Below are 12,530 nucleotides of genomic sequence, written 5' to 3'. Positions count from 1 at the left end.
AGGCCAATCACAACTTGCTTACTTTGTGACGATTGCGTACATGCACAAACTCCATGTGACGTGTCGTACAGCAGCGGCTAGGGCTATCACAATGTAGCCTTTCTTTTTGAGAGACTGCCACTCCTGCTCTTCCAGATGCCGGGAACAGACGACTTGGAAATGCACCTAACACGAGAGATGATGACGGCACTGCTAACATCAGACTCCAAACCTTCGTCCATAAACCCCATGACTGGGCTTCTGGGCAAATAGCCACATCGTCGGGATCCCGCCAAAAGTCTGCTACACGTCTTGCATGAATGCGGGGTACCCTGCGGTTACCTGTATCATGGGCACTTGGTAATTGGATACTGTTGACAGCCCATGTTAACATCAGCAGTAAGAAGTGAGCGAGTGTATCTATAAGTAGGAGGAGGTGCCCGAAGGAGGACGCTGCATGACAGTTCAGTAGTCAATCTTCATATCCAGTTAGAACTGCAACACCTGATCCTTTCAATATATCGACATGGGGAGCATAGAAGAGACAGTCTTCAGGCCAAAGAAGTATAACACTGAGCTCACCGACTACTCCACACTTCACGATGACAAGACTGGGCCCTATGCCAAAAATCTTGAGGTCGATGCTTTGGTCGTCGGTGCCGGTTTTGGTAAGTCTGAGTTCTAGGGTTAATTCACCAGCTAACGGGATAGCCGGTATCTTTATGCTCAAGACCCTTCGTGATCGCGGCTTGAAGACGGTCATCTTCGAGGCCGGCAATGAAACTGGTGGCACCTGGCGATGGAACTGCTACCCCGGCGCCGGGGTCGATTCCGAAGTCCCGGAGTATGAGTTCTCTTGGCCCGAGGTATACAACACGTGGAACTGGTCCAGCAACTATCCGGACTACAAAGACCTGCGTGAGTACTTCGATCATGTCGATAAAGTAATCGGCATCAAGAAGGACTGCGCTTTCAATACAGTGGTGGTTGGAGCCCAGTTTGATACGAACGAGGGGAGATGGAATGTCAAAACTGCAGATGGTCGCACGATCAAGGCCAAGTATCTTGTCCTTGGAACTGGTTTTGTGAGTAATTACCCATCAAATGAAGATCAACAACTTACTGACAAACCCTAGGCCGCCAAGCGCTATATTCCTTCGTGGCCAGGCATGGATAAATTCAAGGGTATCGTGCACCATTCGTCTTTCTGGCCCGAGGAAGGAGTAGAAGTGCAAAATAAGCGCTGTGCAGTCATCGGCACCGGTGCCTCGGGCGTGCAAATAACGCAGGCATGGGGCCCTGTGGCTGGCGACCTGAAAGTCTTTCAACGAACCCCCAACCTCGCTATTCCCATGCGCAAGCGCGATCTCACTGTCGAGGAGCAGGAGCGCCTCAAGCCATACTACCCAGAGCTGTTCCGTTACCGCGAAGCCAACTTCGCCGGCTTCCTGTATGGTTGGTGCGAGCGTAACACGTTTGACGACACACCCGAGGAGCGCGAGGCCTTCTATGAGAGAGTCTGGAAAGAAGGTGGCTTCCGCTATTGGGTTGCTATATACAAGGATAACTTGATGAACGCCGAGGCCAACAAAGAGTCGTACAATTTCTGGGCGAAGAAGACCCGTGCTCGTATCGGTGACCCCAAAACAAGAGAGTTACTTGCGCCGCGGGAGATGCCGCACTATTTCGGAATCAAACGGCCATGTCTTGAAAAGACCTATTACGAGCAATTCAATCGCGAATCGGTGCACCTGGTGAACATCAAGAACAATCCGATCAAGGAGTTTACCGAGTCTGGTATCACCCTTGAGGACGGAACCCACCATGAACTCGACGTCGTTGCTGTTGCAACCGGATTTGTAAGTTTTGCTTGATATACCAGCAGAATAGAAAACAGAAAAGAAAAAGTGCTGATATTCACAGGATGTTGTCACTGGCGTCATGACCCAGCTCGGCTTGAAGAGCATCGACGGCGTCGAGCTCGAAAAAGAGTGGATCCCAGGCGCAAAGACCTACCTCGGTATGACCGTGAGCGGTTATCCCAACATGTTCCATATCTATGGCGCACATGGCCCGACTCTCTTGTGTAATGGCCCCACGGCGGTCGAGGTGCAGGGCCGGTGGATTTCCGACGCCATTGCCAAGATCGAGGCCAATAACATCAAGTACATCAATCCCAAAATTGAGGCTGCTGATAGCTGGAAGAACCATGTTTTGGAGCTTAATAACCAAACCTTGTTCCCCACGACGCACTCAACGTACATGGGTGGCAGCATCCCTGGCAAGGTCTATGAGCCAGTGTCCTACTCGGGTGGTGTTCCCGCTTATGCCAGCGAGGTTCGGCAAGCCCTAGATAACTGGGAGGAGGGATTTGACATTGTCAAGGCTTGAGTTGATTTTCATGCTGAGCCAAAGTGAGGATTTGCCTTACAAAGGGTAGTACAATGTGTCAGTCACTCTCTAGGCTAGCAATAGATTTCACATAGTTGATTCGTATGAACATATGATTTTTAAGTCAAAAATGACATCAAGGAATGTATGAAAACAAGATATATCGACCAGCTCGGCTCTTGCCACATCATCTCCGCGTGTTCATCGAGTGGAGGTTGTGGAATCTCCTAGAATTCCGGATATGACTGGCGACGCAATGGAATTTCAAACAAAATAAAAAGAGGACGGCAAGTGAAGTGTGTCAGATACTTTTTGGCGACATAAGTGACCTAGGATTAAGGGATTTAGTTGGCTTCTCTCCCCCATTCTTCAATCATAATTTCCGGCCTAGACATGCTGATACGTGTACTTAAGCATAGATCAGAATTACAATCATCGGCATCCAACCAAGATTGGACATCTATATCGAATTTTGCGTCCAATTTCGAGAACGCAACTTTGAAAGTCACCGACGGCGAGAATTGACCAGGCCCACCCCTTCATATTCCTAGCCATACTCAGCTCCTCTTTTTCTAACATATTCCTGACATCTGTGGGGGAATGTCTCTGGGGGGTATTGAACAACCCGACTAGTTTGGATATCATTTTTACTTTTTCACATATTCTTTGGGGTCTACTTTTAGGTAGCATGTTTTAGAAGGCCGGGAACCACCGGACAATTTCGAACATGTCAGGCAGCTGGCGGATACTATCGCCACGAGCGCCGTAGAAAAGCTCAAGGATGATGCCAAGAGGGAAGGAAAACCTCTGGATGAATATCGCGTCAACAGAATGTTGGACGCGCTTAAGACCTATGCCGATGCCCGGCGCTATGATCTGGCACTGCATATTGTTGCTGGTATTAGATTGAATTTGGGGGAAAGGGGTTCAGCATCGCGTACACTGATCCCATAGAGAGGCCGCCAGTGCCGGGTTACAGAAAGATTAACACAGATAAGACGATACTCGAGAACAAGGGCCGAGCGGGACTTGACGAGGTGGAGCAGGAGGTGAGAGACTTTGTCGCTGGGCTCGATACCACGATGCCATCATCATCAGGCCATTTCCAGGCTATATCAAATGCGGACCAAGTACATAAACATTTAGCTGAGACTTGCAAGGCATGATGGATTGTTTGCTTGTTCTCAAAAAAGGACTCAGCATTGGCATTAACTATTATTCATTAAATTGCGCCTTGGAAACTTTATGTAACACTCATTGGTACAATATCGCACCATGATCCGCAATCGCAGCTTGGGTGCGATCTGCCTAGCATGCTTCACCCACAGATGCTGTTCATTAGGCAAGTACTCATCCATTTGGATGTACTTTTGCTCCGACAGGTGAGGTACCCAAAGCGGAACCCGGGTCAGTCCCAAGAATGTCAAGTTTTCTGTCTCGAGCCGACTGCCACATGTACGCGAGAATAGTCCATTCGGCGTTATTTTTCCATATTTCCACGGCCTTTTTGAACACAGAACTGGTAAATGTCTCGAAGAGCGTCTGCACGACCGGTTCTTTTTCCAATGCGTGCTCCTGGTATAATGCATGGAACTCTCTCAACTGGCTCTCGTCGTCAACAGCGACCATCTGAACAGGTGCGTCACCCAGGAGCCCAAATAGGCCAGATCTCAGAGCAGCCTCTCTAGTAATATGCAGGGAAACCGCCGCCATAGCTATGTCTAGCCTGCTGCATTGGCCTTCCGCCCAAGGTAGGATATCAGCCATCTCGCGCACATCATCGGCTCCTTCTCCTCTGCAGTGGTAACGAATATTCGCGATGTCATATTTGCCGAAATGAAAAGGGTTATGGCTGCCAAGCGCATCAACATCCCCAGCACAATCCAACACTCCCTTCAAGCTGAAAGGGTGAATAAGGTCTGCTGCGACAGAAGGCCGCATTCCAAGGTCCTTTGCCTGCAATATAAACTCATCAACAGGGCCTGGAGCATCTGAATCAATTGCCAGGTCAGTAAAAGAGAATCGCGTCCAGCTCAGATGCAGCACATCTCGAAGCGGCTGCACCCATAGCGACTCGAGAAATACCACACGAGCTGGCTCCAAGATGCGCCCTTGCTCCAGTGCGACTTGCCGAGCTTCGCTGTTGACGTATGAAATTGCCGGTTTCTGAGCGTTTTGAAGTGTCACGGATAGGTTCCAGCAGACATGGTTGGATGTGTAGCCGTCGAAAAAGCTGTCAGGCGTGTCTTGTTCTGCTATGCGATACGGTAGGCAATGTTTCCAAATCATACGGCGTAGCTCTGCAGGCAGCTGCATAAAGTAGTGAAATGAGCCATTGTCCATCTTGTTCTTTTATTTGTTAGCCGCTGTCATATGTGGACGATCAAGAATTAGATAGAAGATAGATCACAATTATCACTAGCGTGTCACATGACACAAAAAATTACCAGGCAGCCTATTCCAGATGGGGACAGTCGTGAAGCCGTTTAGTTTCTTACTCTCCACACGATAACCTAAGGGCGAGCAGAGAGCACACACTCACCCGAGGCGACACCCACCCAATTATCAATCGCAAAAAAGTCTGGATATTGCCAAGGGGCGAAGAGTGTCCAATCGGGTGATTGTGAGTGATTTGTGTTTCAATTCCAGAAAACGAAGCGAGCGTGTAAGGTGAGCGAATCGTGAGGAAGCGCCTTTCGACCACATATACAATGGTCTAATAGCACGCATTAGTTGCCCTAAGATGAACCTATGTATAGACTCTGTTTCTCGCCTTTATCTACCTGTAATGTTTTGTCAGTATCATCTATATACTGTGAATTAAGGATGCAGTCATAAATATTTACGGATTGGGACATTGGTTCCACGGGTTCCGCCCGAAGGTTCGGCCCGTTCTCGGAGGATCTCCCGAGGTTAAAGAGCAAAACAAACAGGAAATTGCTCGACCTCCCAGCAAAAAGTCGCTTTCCTTCAAGCTCACCTACATAGGGCTCGCAAGCAAGTTTTTTCGTGTTCCCGTTGAACGTAACAGGCCTAGTCATTCCTCTGTCATTGAGTCTTAGCCCCTACCCAGATCGACATAACCATCAAATATTCATTTGTGGCGTTATGTTACTGCTAGTGAACTAAAGGCTTCAATTTTAGAGTCAATCTGGATAAATCTAAACTATACTCTTTGCCTCCTAAAGATCGATTTGATAGATCAACCTTATATCTCTTGGAATAGGGACACCTATGATTATCTTCTTCCTCAAACTTCGGCCTATCCCGCTCGACACCACACCCGCTGGAAACTTAAAGCACATCAACTGGATTAAAACGGCCCTTCTTATCACTCGGATTGAATTTCAGTATCCAAATGAGCTAGACGGGCTCCTTATACGCATGGCTGTCTTGGTAGACTCTCCTTTCAATGGTCTTGGGGGCCACGGTGCGTATCGTCCTTGGATCGTACGAAGCAAAGACTGCCAGTCCATTATTCCGCACCGCACTTTCCATACAAAGACCGGAAATATCACCTTGATAGGGGGGCTTTCTCCAATACCATGTGTTAGGTGTCTATCTGCAGTGCTTCCGAATTATATTTTACGTGATGCCCGGGCTGAGTGCACTGGGATCGATGACTTCAATCTTCCTCGATGAAATAAAACTCAATGGCAGGGAACTTAAGGGCCAGCGTTTGATACCAGCGTGGTGTCTCGGTAATAGGTGTCAATGTTACAACACCTGAAAGATAGGCTTCATACAAGCCGTTCTGCGCACGATAAGTACAAAACTATCGGTTGCAATGGCGTTTTGGAGGATATTGGCGCTCAAGTGTCGGGCGACTCATGCTTGCAAATCTTTGGACTGGGATAAGTAGAAACCGGCACACGCGACCCAATTCCGAGTCAAGTTGCAGCATGAGGGTAGAGATGAAGCGATCAATTAAACATGAACTAAATACACACCTCACGTTCAGTGCAGTGTTCTCAGGATGCACAATTATGAAGTCACAGAGACAATCACATCAAGCCTGAAGACCTATCAGCATTTTTGTCCAACATAGCTTCGTGGCCGCGATGTTCACTATAGAGAGAAATCCCACTGATAAAGCCAATCCTCTGACTAGTCCGGTAAATTCCTTAGGTCGTCGCCTGGCACCTCACGCATGTCAAAGCTTTCCAACCTCCGATCAGATGAGCGATTTATCACTATCAGATGATAATACCGTTTGCGATTTTGTGTTTTAGATCCTTCTTTTCTATCTAATGGATATTACCTTTCAACGGGGTTGCATGGAGGGAGCGGCGACCTAGATCTACACGGGTAGACCTAAAGACCCCAAAGTATAAGCTCAGGCTTGTATCGTTCGAGCGCGTGATCGAAAATTGGAACTCCATTTTGGAATATCCCAGCAAATGACCTATGATTAATTTGCAGGCAAATCCTAGGTAAGTCATCGAGTGTCAATATCTTGTACAGCGGTGCTAAGATTAGTTGACTTGGAGAAATCACATGTCAGTTGACTCGATTCTCAAAATTCTAAGCGTTAGCTTATATTGAGATTTTGCTTAAGCATTCGGAAAACGTTGCTTGAGCTATAGTGCGCAAATTGCTTCAGTGGGGTTATTGCAATCTATACGGAGTACTGTCAAATCATCTCTGATGAAGGATGAGATGGGAGTCGACGTCTGTTATATTGTATATTCCGTTGCAATTTTACATGTCAACTTCTAGCTGGTGATTGTGTCAAGTCATTTCCCAACAATATCTGTGATGCCAAAGCGCCCTTGGACCCTCAAAAATAGAACGCAGGATAAGTCACCCTCGGGTCGGTCCCCAGGTGCCAAGCTGAACAGGGCATGCCGCGCAGCGTCTTGATGTGGGATCATTGTGCTCATTCTATGAAGACTTAGGATATTCAAGAGCAATAGGTGTAGCTACGAAGAATTGTTCCATGCAAATCATAAATCCTGCATACCTCAAATGGAGCAGTCTAGGCAAATCGGGGCTGGCAATCGATGATCATCACAGCTTTGAAGGAAAAGTTGATGTCGAAGCCAAAATTGAACCAAAGATTATAAGAGCGTTGTTCCGATGAAATTGAAAATGTTGAAATATACGAAAATTTGAAATCGAATGAATCTGATAGCGTGGGGTAAAAAAGGGACCCTTGGCCGCCTTAGGCGTCACGTTATCACGTCGAGATGAGGCTGAACTTCCAAGGTTAATACGCATCTCTCATCATAATCCAGAAACTGCTCCTCTTCCCCCCAAAGGAAAAACAGAAGAAATCTCACAGTTACGATCAAAGTTGTTGTGAGACCCACCGATCTTACGGCCCGGCCGCTTATCCAATTTGTTTCTCTTTTTCCCAACTTCACATTTCCCCCATCACACTCATCTTCCCCAGCTTCGGTTTCTTCCCTTTGAGACCTTTGGTTCAATCAGGGCTTTGTCACTATTATACTACTTCTCGTCGTGGGAGCTCTATTCCGCCTTGACCTTAACCCCCGCCACACCTCCGCGCTCCTCTCCTCCATTCCCCCTCCCCCTTACTCCAAACTCAGAATCCAAAATACATTTCAGTTTCAGCCAAAATGGATCGGGCTATAGCGCGCGCAGTGACCGATAAGCAGCCGGTCCCGGAGATCGACTTTACATTGCACACGATGGAGGACAACACGCAGGTGTCTACAATGGAGAGAGTGGTCAAAGGTAATGCAGTGGTCTCGGTCGCTTTCGCAAGATGTAGTACTCTGGTCGCTAACGGTTTGTCGTGACAGAGGTCCAAGCGCCCGCTCTCAGCTATCCTCCGGATGATATGTTTTGGTCGCCTGAGGATCCCTCCAAGCCCAACCTCCAGTACCTCAAGCAACACCTCTATCGTGAAGGTCGTCTTTCAGAAGAACAGGCTCTATGGATCATCCACGCTGGTACACAGGTTTTGAAGGCCGAGCCAAATCTGCTCGAAATGGATGCGCCCATTACCGTGTGTGGCGATGTTCACGGCCAGTATTACGATTTGATGAAGCTATTCGAAGTCGGTGGTGACCCTTCAGAGACGAGATATCTGTTTTTGGGTGACTATGTGGACCGTGGTTATTTCAGTATTGAGGTGGGTGATCTGAGTCTCTGAATATTGAACTACCCTGACACTTTGTCTGTGCAGTGCGTCCTCTATCTCTGGGCATTGAAGATTTGGTATCCCGATTCACTCTGGCTGCTGCGGGGTAATCACGAATGTCGCCATTTGACAGACTACTTTACCTTCAAGTTGGAATGCAAGCACAAATATAGTGAACGGCTCTACGAGGCATGCCTGGAATCCTTCTGTGCGCTACCGCTCGCCGCGGTCATGAACAAACAGTTCCTTTGCATTCACGGTGGTCTCAGCCCCGAGCTGCATACCCTTGAAGACATCAAGGCTGTATGTATCTACCCTATCCGCATTTTAAATCATGGTATTAGCAGACAACTTACATATATAGATTGATCGATTCCGCGAACCCCCAACCCATGGGCTCATGTGCGACATTCTTTGGGCTGATCCTCTAGAGGAATTTGGTCAAGAAAAGACAGGTGATTTCTTCATTCACAATAGTGTCCGTGGTTGTTCCTACTTTTTCTCTTATCCTGCGGCATGCGCGTTTTTGGAGAAGAACAATTTGCTCTCCATCATTAGAGCACACGAGGCCCAGGATGCCGGGTATCGCATGTACAGAAAGACGCGAACCACTGGCTTCCCCAGTGTCATGACCATCTTCAGTGCGCCCAACTACCTGGATGTCTACAACAACAAGGCGGCTGTCCTGAAATACGAGAACAATGTGATGAACATCCGCCAATTCAATTGCACCCCGCACCCATATTGGCTGCCCAATTTCATGGATGTCTTCACTTGGTCTTTGCCGTTCGTTGGTGAGAAGATCACGGATATGCTCATCGCTATTCTCAACACCTGCTCGAAGGAAGAGTTGGAGGACGAGGCCCCCACACCTGTGTCTCCCGTTGAACAGAAGGATAAGGATCTAGTCTCACCTCCATCAATGGACCCCGAATCCAGCGAGTTCAAGAGACGCGCAATCAAAAACAAAATCCTTGCCATTGGCCGCCTCTCTCGTGTCTTCCAGGTTCTCCGCGAGCAGTCCGAGAGTGTCACTGAGCTGAAGACGGCCGCCGGTGGCCGTCTTCCTGCTGGAACCCTTATGCTAGGCGCGGAAGGTATCAAACAGGCGATTCACAACTTCGAGGATGCCCGGAAGGTTGATATTCAGAATGAGCATGTGCCTCCTAGCCAAGAAGAAGTTATCGCAAAGAGCGAGGAGAGCCGTCGTGTGGCCCTGGAGCGGGCTGAGCACGAGGCTGCCAACGATGCTGGACTTGCCACGGTTGCTCGGCGGATTAGCATGTAAGTGTTCACAGGAGCGAGTTTGCCACAATCATTTCACATACTTATAAACAATCCCCAGGTCTGCTGGCTCAGGTCGCCCCCGTTCTCGACAGAGGGATCCTCCTAAGGATGCCTGATCAAACTATGATTGGCCGAGTTGATATTATGACACGATCTATGCATTTCTCCTTCCTGTCCTCCAGCGCACACGCCTTTTGTCCCGACACGATCGATACGATACCCTATCTATCTGCTTGATCCTACCCCTCGCCTGGCGATTTAACCTGTGAATCCACAATTCTAGCGATAAATAGGACTGCTCATTTAAACTGTGTGCCTTTTTCACCCACGCTTCGTAGCCAAGTCTGCAACTATAGTAGAAAAACAGCTTTGTCGATCGTATATTGACATGATGATCAACATTGTTTTCCGTCAAGTTATCTGGTGGTTACGCATTTCCGTCTGAGAAGTTACTCCGTACATGCATGAACATTTAAAAGCCTGTGATGGATGCCAAGGCCGGTTCCCGCATCCACTTCCGCTCAACCAAGTTCATCCACCGTGCCATTGCGAGAACCGCCCTACAAAGCTCGCTTGACAGTGCCCCAATGGCTCCAAGATTGCGCAGTGCGCTCGCAAAGGGCTTGTCGCGTCCGCTTGATGGCAGCGCTGTCTTTTACTGCCCTTCGTGCGCGATCTGGCGACGAACCTTGTCCGCGCGCACCTACACCAGTCGCAGCATTGACAAATCCGCCCCATCCCAACGGACCGCCAGAAGCCAAAACATAATCGCAGCGTCGGCCCCCCGAGCGTTTACTACATCCTCCATCATCACTGCAAAGAGCGTGCCGCCGCGGTTCAAGGAGCTGCATGCCGCACTCGAGGAAGTGAAGGATGCCGCCCTGGAACAGGTGAACCTCAGTCGTTTGCAATTCGCACTGCGGGGATTGGAATCTGAAACGCCTCTTATTAGAGTAGCTGGTGAGTTTAGGCTTATACGATCAGGCTTCTGCTCTCTTCGGCACTGGGTCTTCCTCAAAGAAGGCGTGGCACTAATCTCTCTTCGATTCGGGCTCTAGTACTTGGATTGAACGATGCCATCTCTGCACGAAAGCTTGTTCGACTACTACTTGCCGACCCATTGGCACCCCGGGAAGGCTGGGAAGACATTCTCGACTCATACGATGCCGATTCATCCAGAGGACTGCTGATCAGGTATGGACAAACCATCTGTCTGCGGTGTCAGCCCTCCTCGACTAGTACTCATTTGAAGGATTTAATCTCTAGATATGGCGAAATCTCACAAACCATCCCCAACGACCTGCTACCAACGATATCAGTGCCATCGCCCATCCTGAGGAACGGCAACTTGGAGATCCTAGTCAGCACCCTAGGCTCTGAGCCTGATCACCCCGCCGCTACGTTACACGCCGACACTTTCCTCGTCCCGACAGTTACCATCCAGACTTCGCACTCCGGTCGGCATAATTTTGTTCGGTATCCAGTGCACCGCACGATCGTATGCGGGCGTGGGGTAGATGGCCTGCTATCGTATAGCACGATGATAGGTCGGGCAGACCTCAAGAACGAGGCCGCTTCGGTTCGCGGAGCTATTGAACTTGCAGTGGCAGACCAGAAATCCACAAATGAGCGACTGTCCCTGGTAGATGTCGACCGTGCCAGCACAGCACTGGATAAATTCCGGGAATCCGTCCACAATGCTTCCGACTACGAACGTGGGTGGAATGGGAGTGGCGTGCAACCTCTCATTGATTGGCTTGCAAGCTTCTCGGAACCATCTACTGCAAATGCATTGAATCCGGCATTGGTTCCTCTGGTGGAGTCTCTTGTTGACGCGGCCGACGCTAGTGTAATCGCCAGAGACGCCAAGGCGCTCCATGATCAAACTTCGGGCGTAGCCCCTGAAGAGGTTCGGTCCAACTTGGACCGGGCCGTGACTAGCTGGGCAGAGCGTGCTCACTCTGAGCTCCGTAGTTCCCTCGATGCAGGGCTGGCGAGTCCACGCTGGCGCGGTCTTTCATGGTGGAAACTTTTCTGGCGCGTTGATGATGTGAGCATGGTTACATCTGAGATCTTGGAAAGGAAGTTCCTTCGCCGGGCAGAGCAGGAGGTCATTTGGACCGTGGGAAAGTACCAGCAGGCCGGCCTGTTGGAAGAGTCTCCGTCTTCAATCGCTGACTCTCCAAATAACTCCGCTATGCCTCCATGGCCAACCCAGATCCCCGACCTTCGCACCAAACTCCTCACCAGCACGGTACCCTCCCTTCAAGCCCTCGCCCAGAGTCTGGTGCTTTTCAGCGTGTCCACTACGACTCTCACTTCGGCTCTTTCTGCCCTAACCTATGTGGCCATTCCATCAGCCGGGGTGTACGAGTCATGTACGCTTGCCGCCGTGGGTTTGATTTACTCTATGCGTCGCCAGCAGAAGAGGTGGGATGTCGCCCGTACTTTCTGGGAGGAGGAAGTCCGCGAGGAAGGTCGCACCTCGCTGCTGGAAACTGAAGTTGCTCTTCGTACTATTGTGCGGGAGGGCGGCAAGACTGTTGAGGAGCTACCTGACACTCGCGCACGCAACTCCGTCACAAGAGCAAGAAAGGCCTTGGAAAACGTGGTGTAATGTGCACCTCGTGCATTTCTGTATAACATGAAACGATGTATGGGGGTACTGTATATGTATTACCTTTTTAGGATAGAGCCCTAGAACTACAATGTCTGATATGTATGATAATCTTGAATCATGGCATTTACCGCGTTCCGAGGTTAG

General features: G+C 49.3%; 5 protein-coding genes across 5 annotated transcripts; 3 read left to right on the top strand and 2 right to left on the bottom strand.

Moving 5' to 3' along the window:
- Positions 1 to 505: 505 nt before the first annotated feature.
- On the top strand, positions 506 to 2,370 carry N7500_007111 (flavin-containing monooxygenase; the record flags this gene model as incomplete). The annotated part of the gene is made up of 4 exons (XM_056678255.1): positions 506 to 647; positions 691 to 1,064; positions 1,116 to 1,838; positions 1,903 to 2,370. 4 exons carry the CDS (start codon positions 506 to 508, stop codon positions 2,368 to 2,370), a joined length of 1,707 nt encoding a protein of 568 aa, XP_056533255.1.
- A 693-nt stretch (positions 2,371 to 3,063) lies between these two features.
- N7500_007110 (uncharacterized protein) lies at positions 3,064 to 3,258 on the bottom strand (the record flags this gene model as incomplete). Its single annotated transcript, XM_056678254.1, has 1 exon — positions 3,064 to 3,258. The coding sequence occupies one exon, from the start codon at positions 3,256 to 3,258 to the stop codon at positions 3,064 to 3,066; it is 195 nt and encodes a 64-aa protein (XP_056533254.1).
- Positions 3,259 to 3,720: 462 nt separating this feature from the next.
- N7500_007109 (2EXR domain-containing protein) lies at positions 3,721 to 4,713 on the bottom strand (the record flags this gene model as incomplete). The annotated part of the gene is made up of 1 exon (XM_056678253.1): positions 3,721 to 4,713. The coding sequence occupies one exon, from the start codon at positions 4,711 to 4,713 to the stop codon at positions 3,721 to 3,723; it is 993 nt and encodes a 330-aa protein (XP_056533253.1).
- Positions 4,714 to 7,952: 3,239 nt separating this feature from the next.
- Positions 7,953 to 9,882, top strand: N7500_007108 (serine/threonine-protein phosphatase 2B catalytic subunit; the record flags this gene model as incomplete). The annotated part of the gene is made up of 5 exons (XM_056678252.1): positions 7,953 to 8,070; positions 8,139 to 8,470; positions 8,525 to 8,782; positions 8,844 to 9,763; positions 9,825 to 9,882. The coding sequence occupies 5 exons, from the start codon at positions 7,953 to 7,955 to the stop codon at positions 9,880 to 9,882; spliced, it is 1,686 nt and encodes a 561-aa protein (XP_056533252.1).
- Positions 9,883 to 10,251: 369 nt separating this feature from the next.
- Positions 10,252 to 12,383, top strand: N7500_007107 (uncharacterized protein; the record flags this gene model as incomplete). The annotated part of the gene is made up of 2 exons (XM_056678251.1): positions 10,252 to 10,726; positions 10,825 to 12,383. 2 exons carry the CDS (start codon positions 10,252 to 10,254, stop codon positions 12,381 to 12,383), a joined length of 2,034 nt encoding a protein of 677 aa, XP_056533251.1.
- Positions 12,384 to 12,530: the final 147 nt, after the last annotated feature.

This window comes from Penicillium coprophilum (genome assembly GCF_028826855.1).
Source record: "Penicillium coprophilum strain IBT 35676 chromosome Unknown utg000004l_segment0_segment0, whole genome shotgun sequence".
Classification (NCBI taxonomy): Eukaryota; Fungi; Ascomycota; class Eurotiomycetes; order Eurotiales; family Aspergillaceae; genus Penicillium; species Penicillium coprophilum.
The sequence above is the reverse complement of the archived record's forward strand: the minus strand, read 5'-3'. Positions and strand labels throughout refer to the sequence as shown.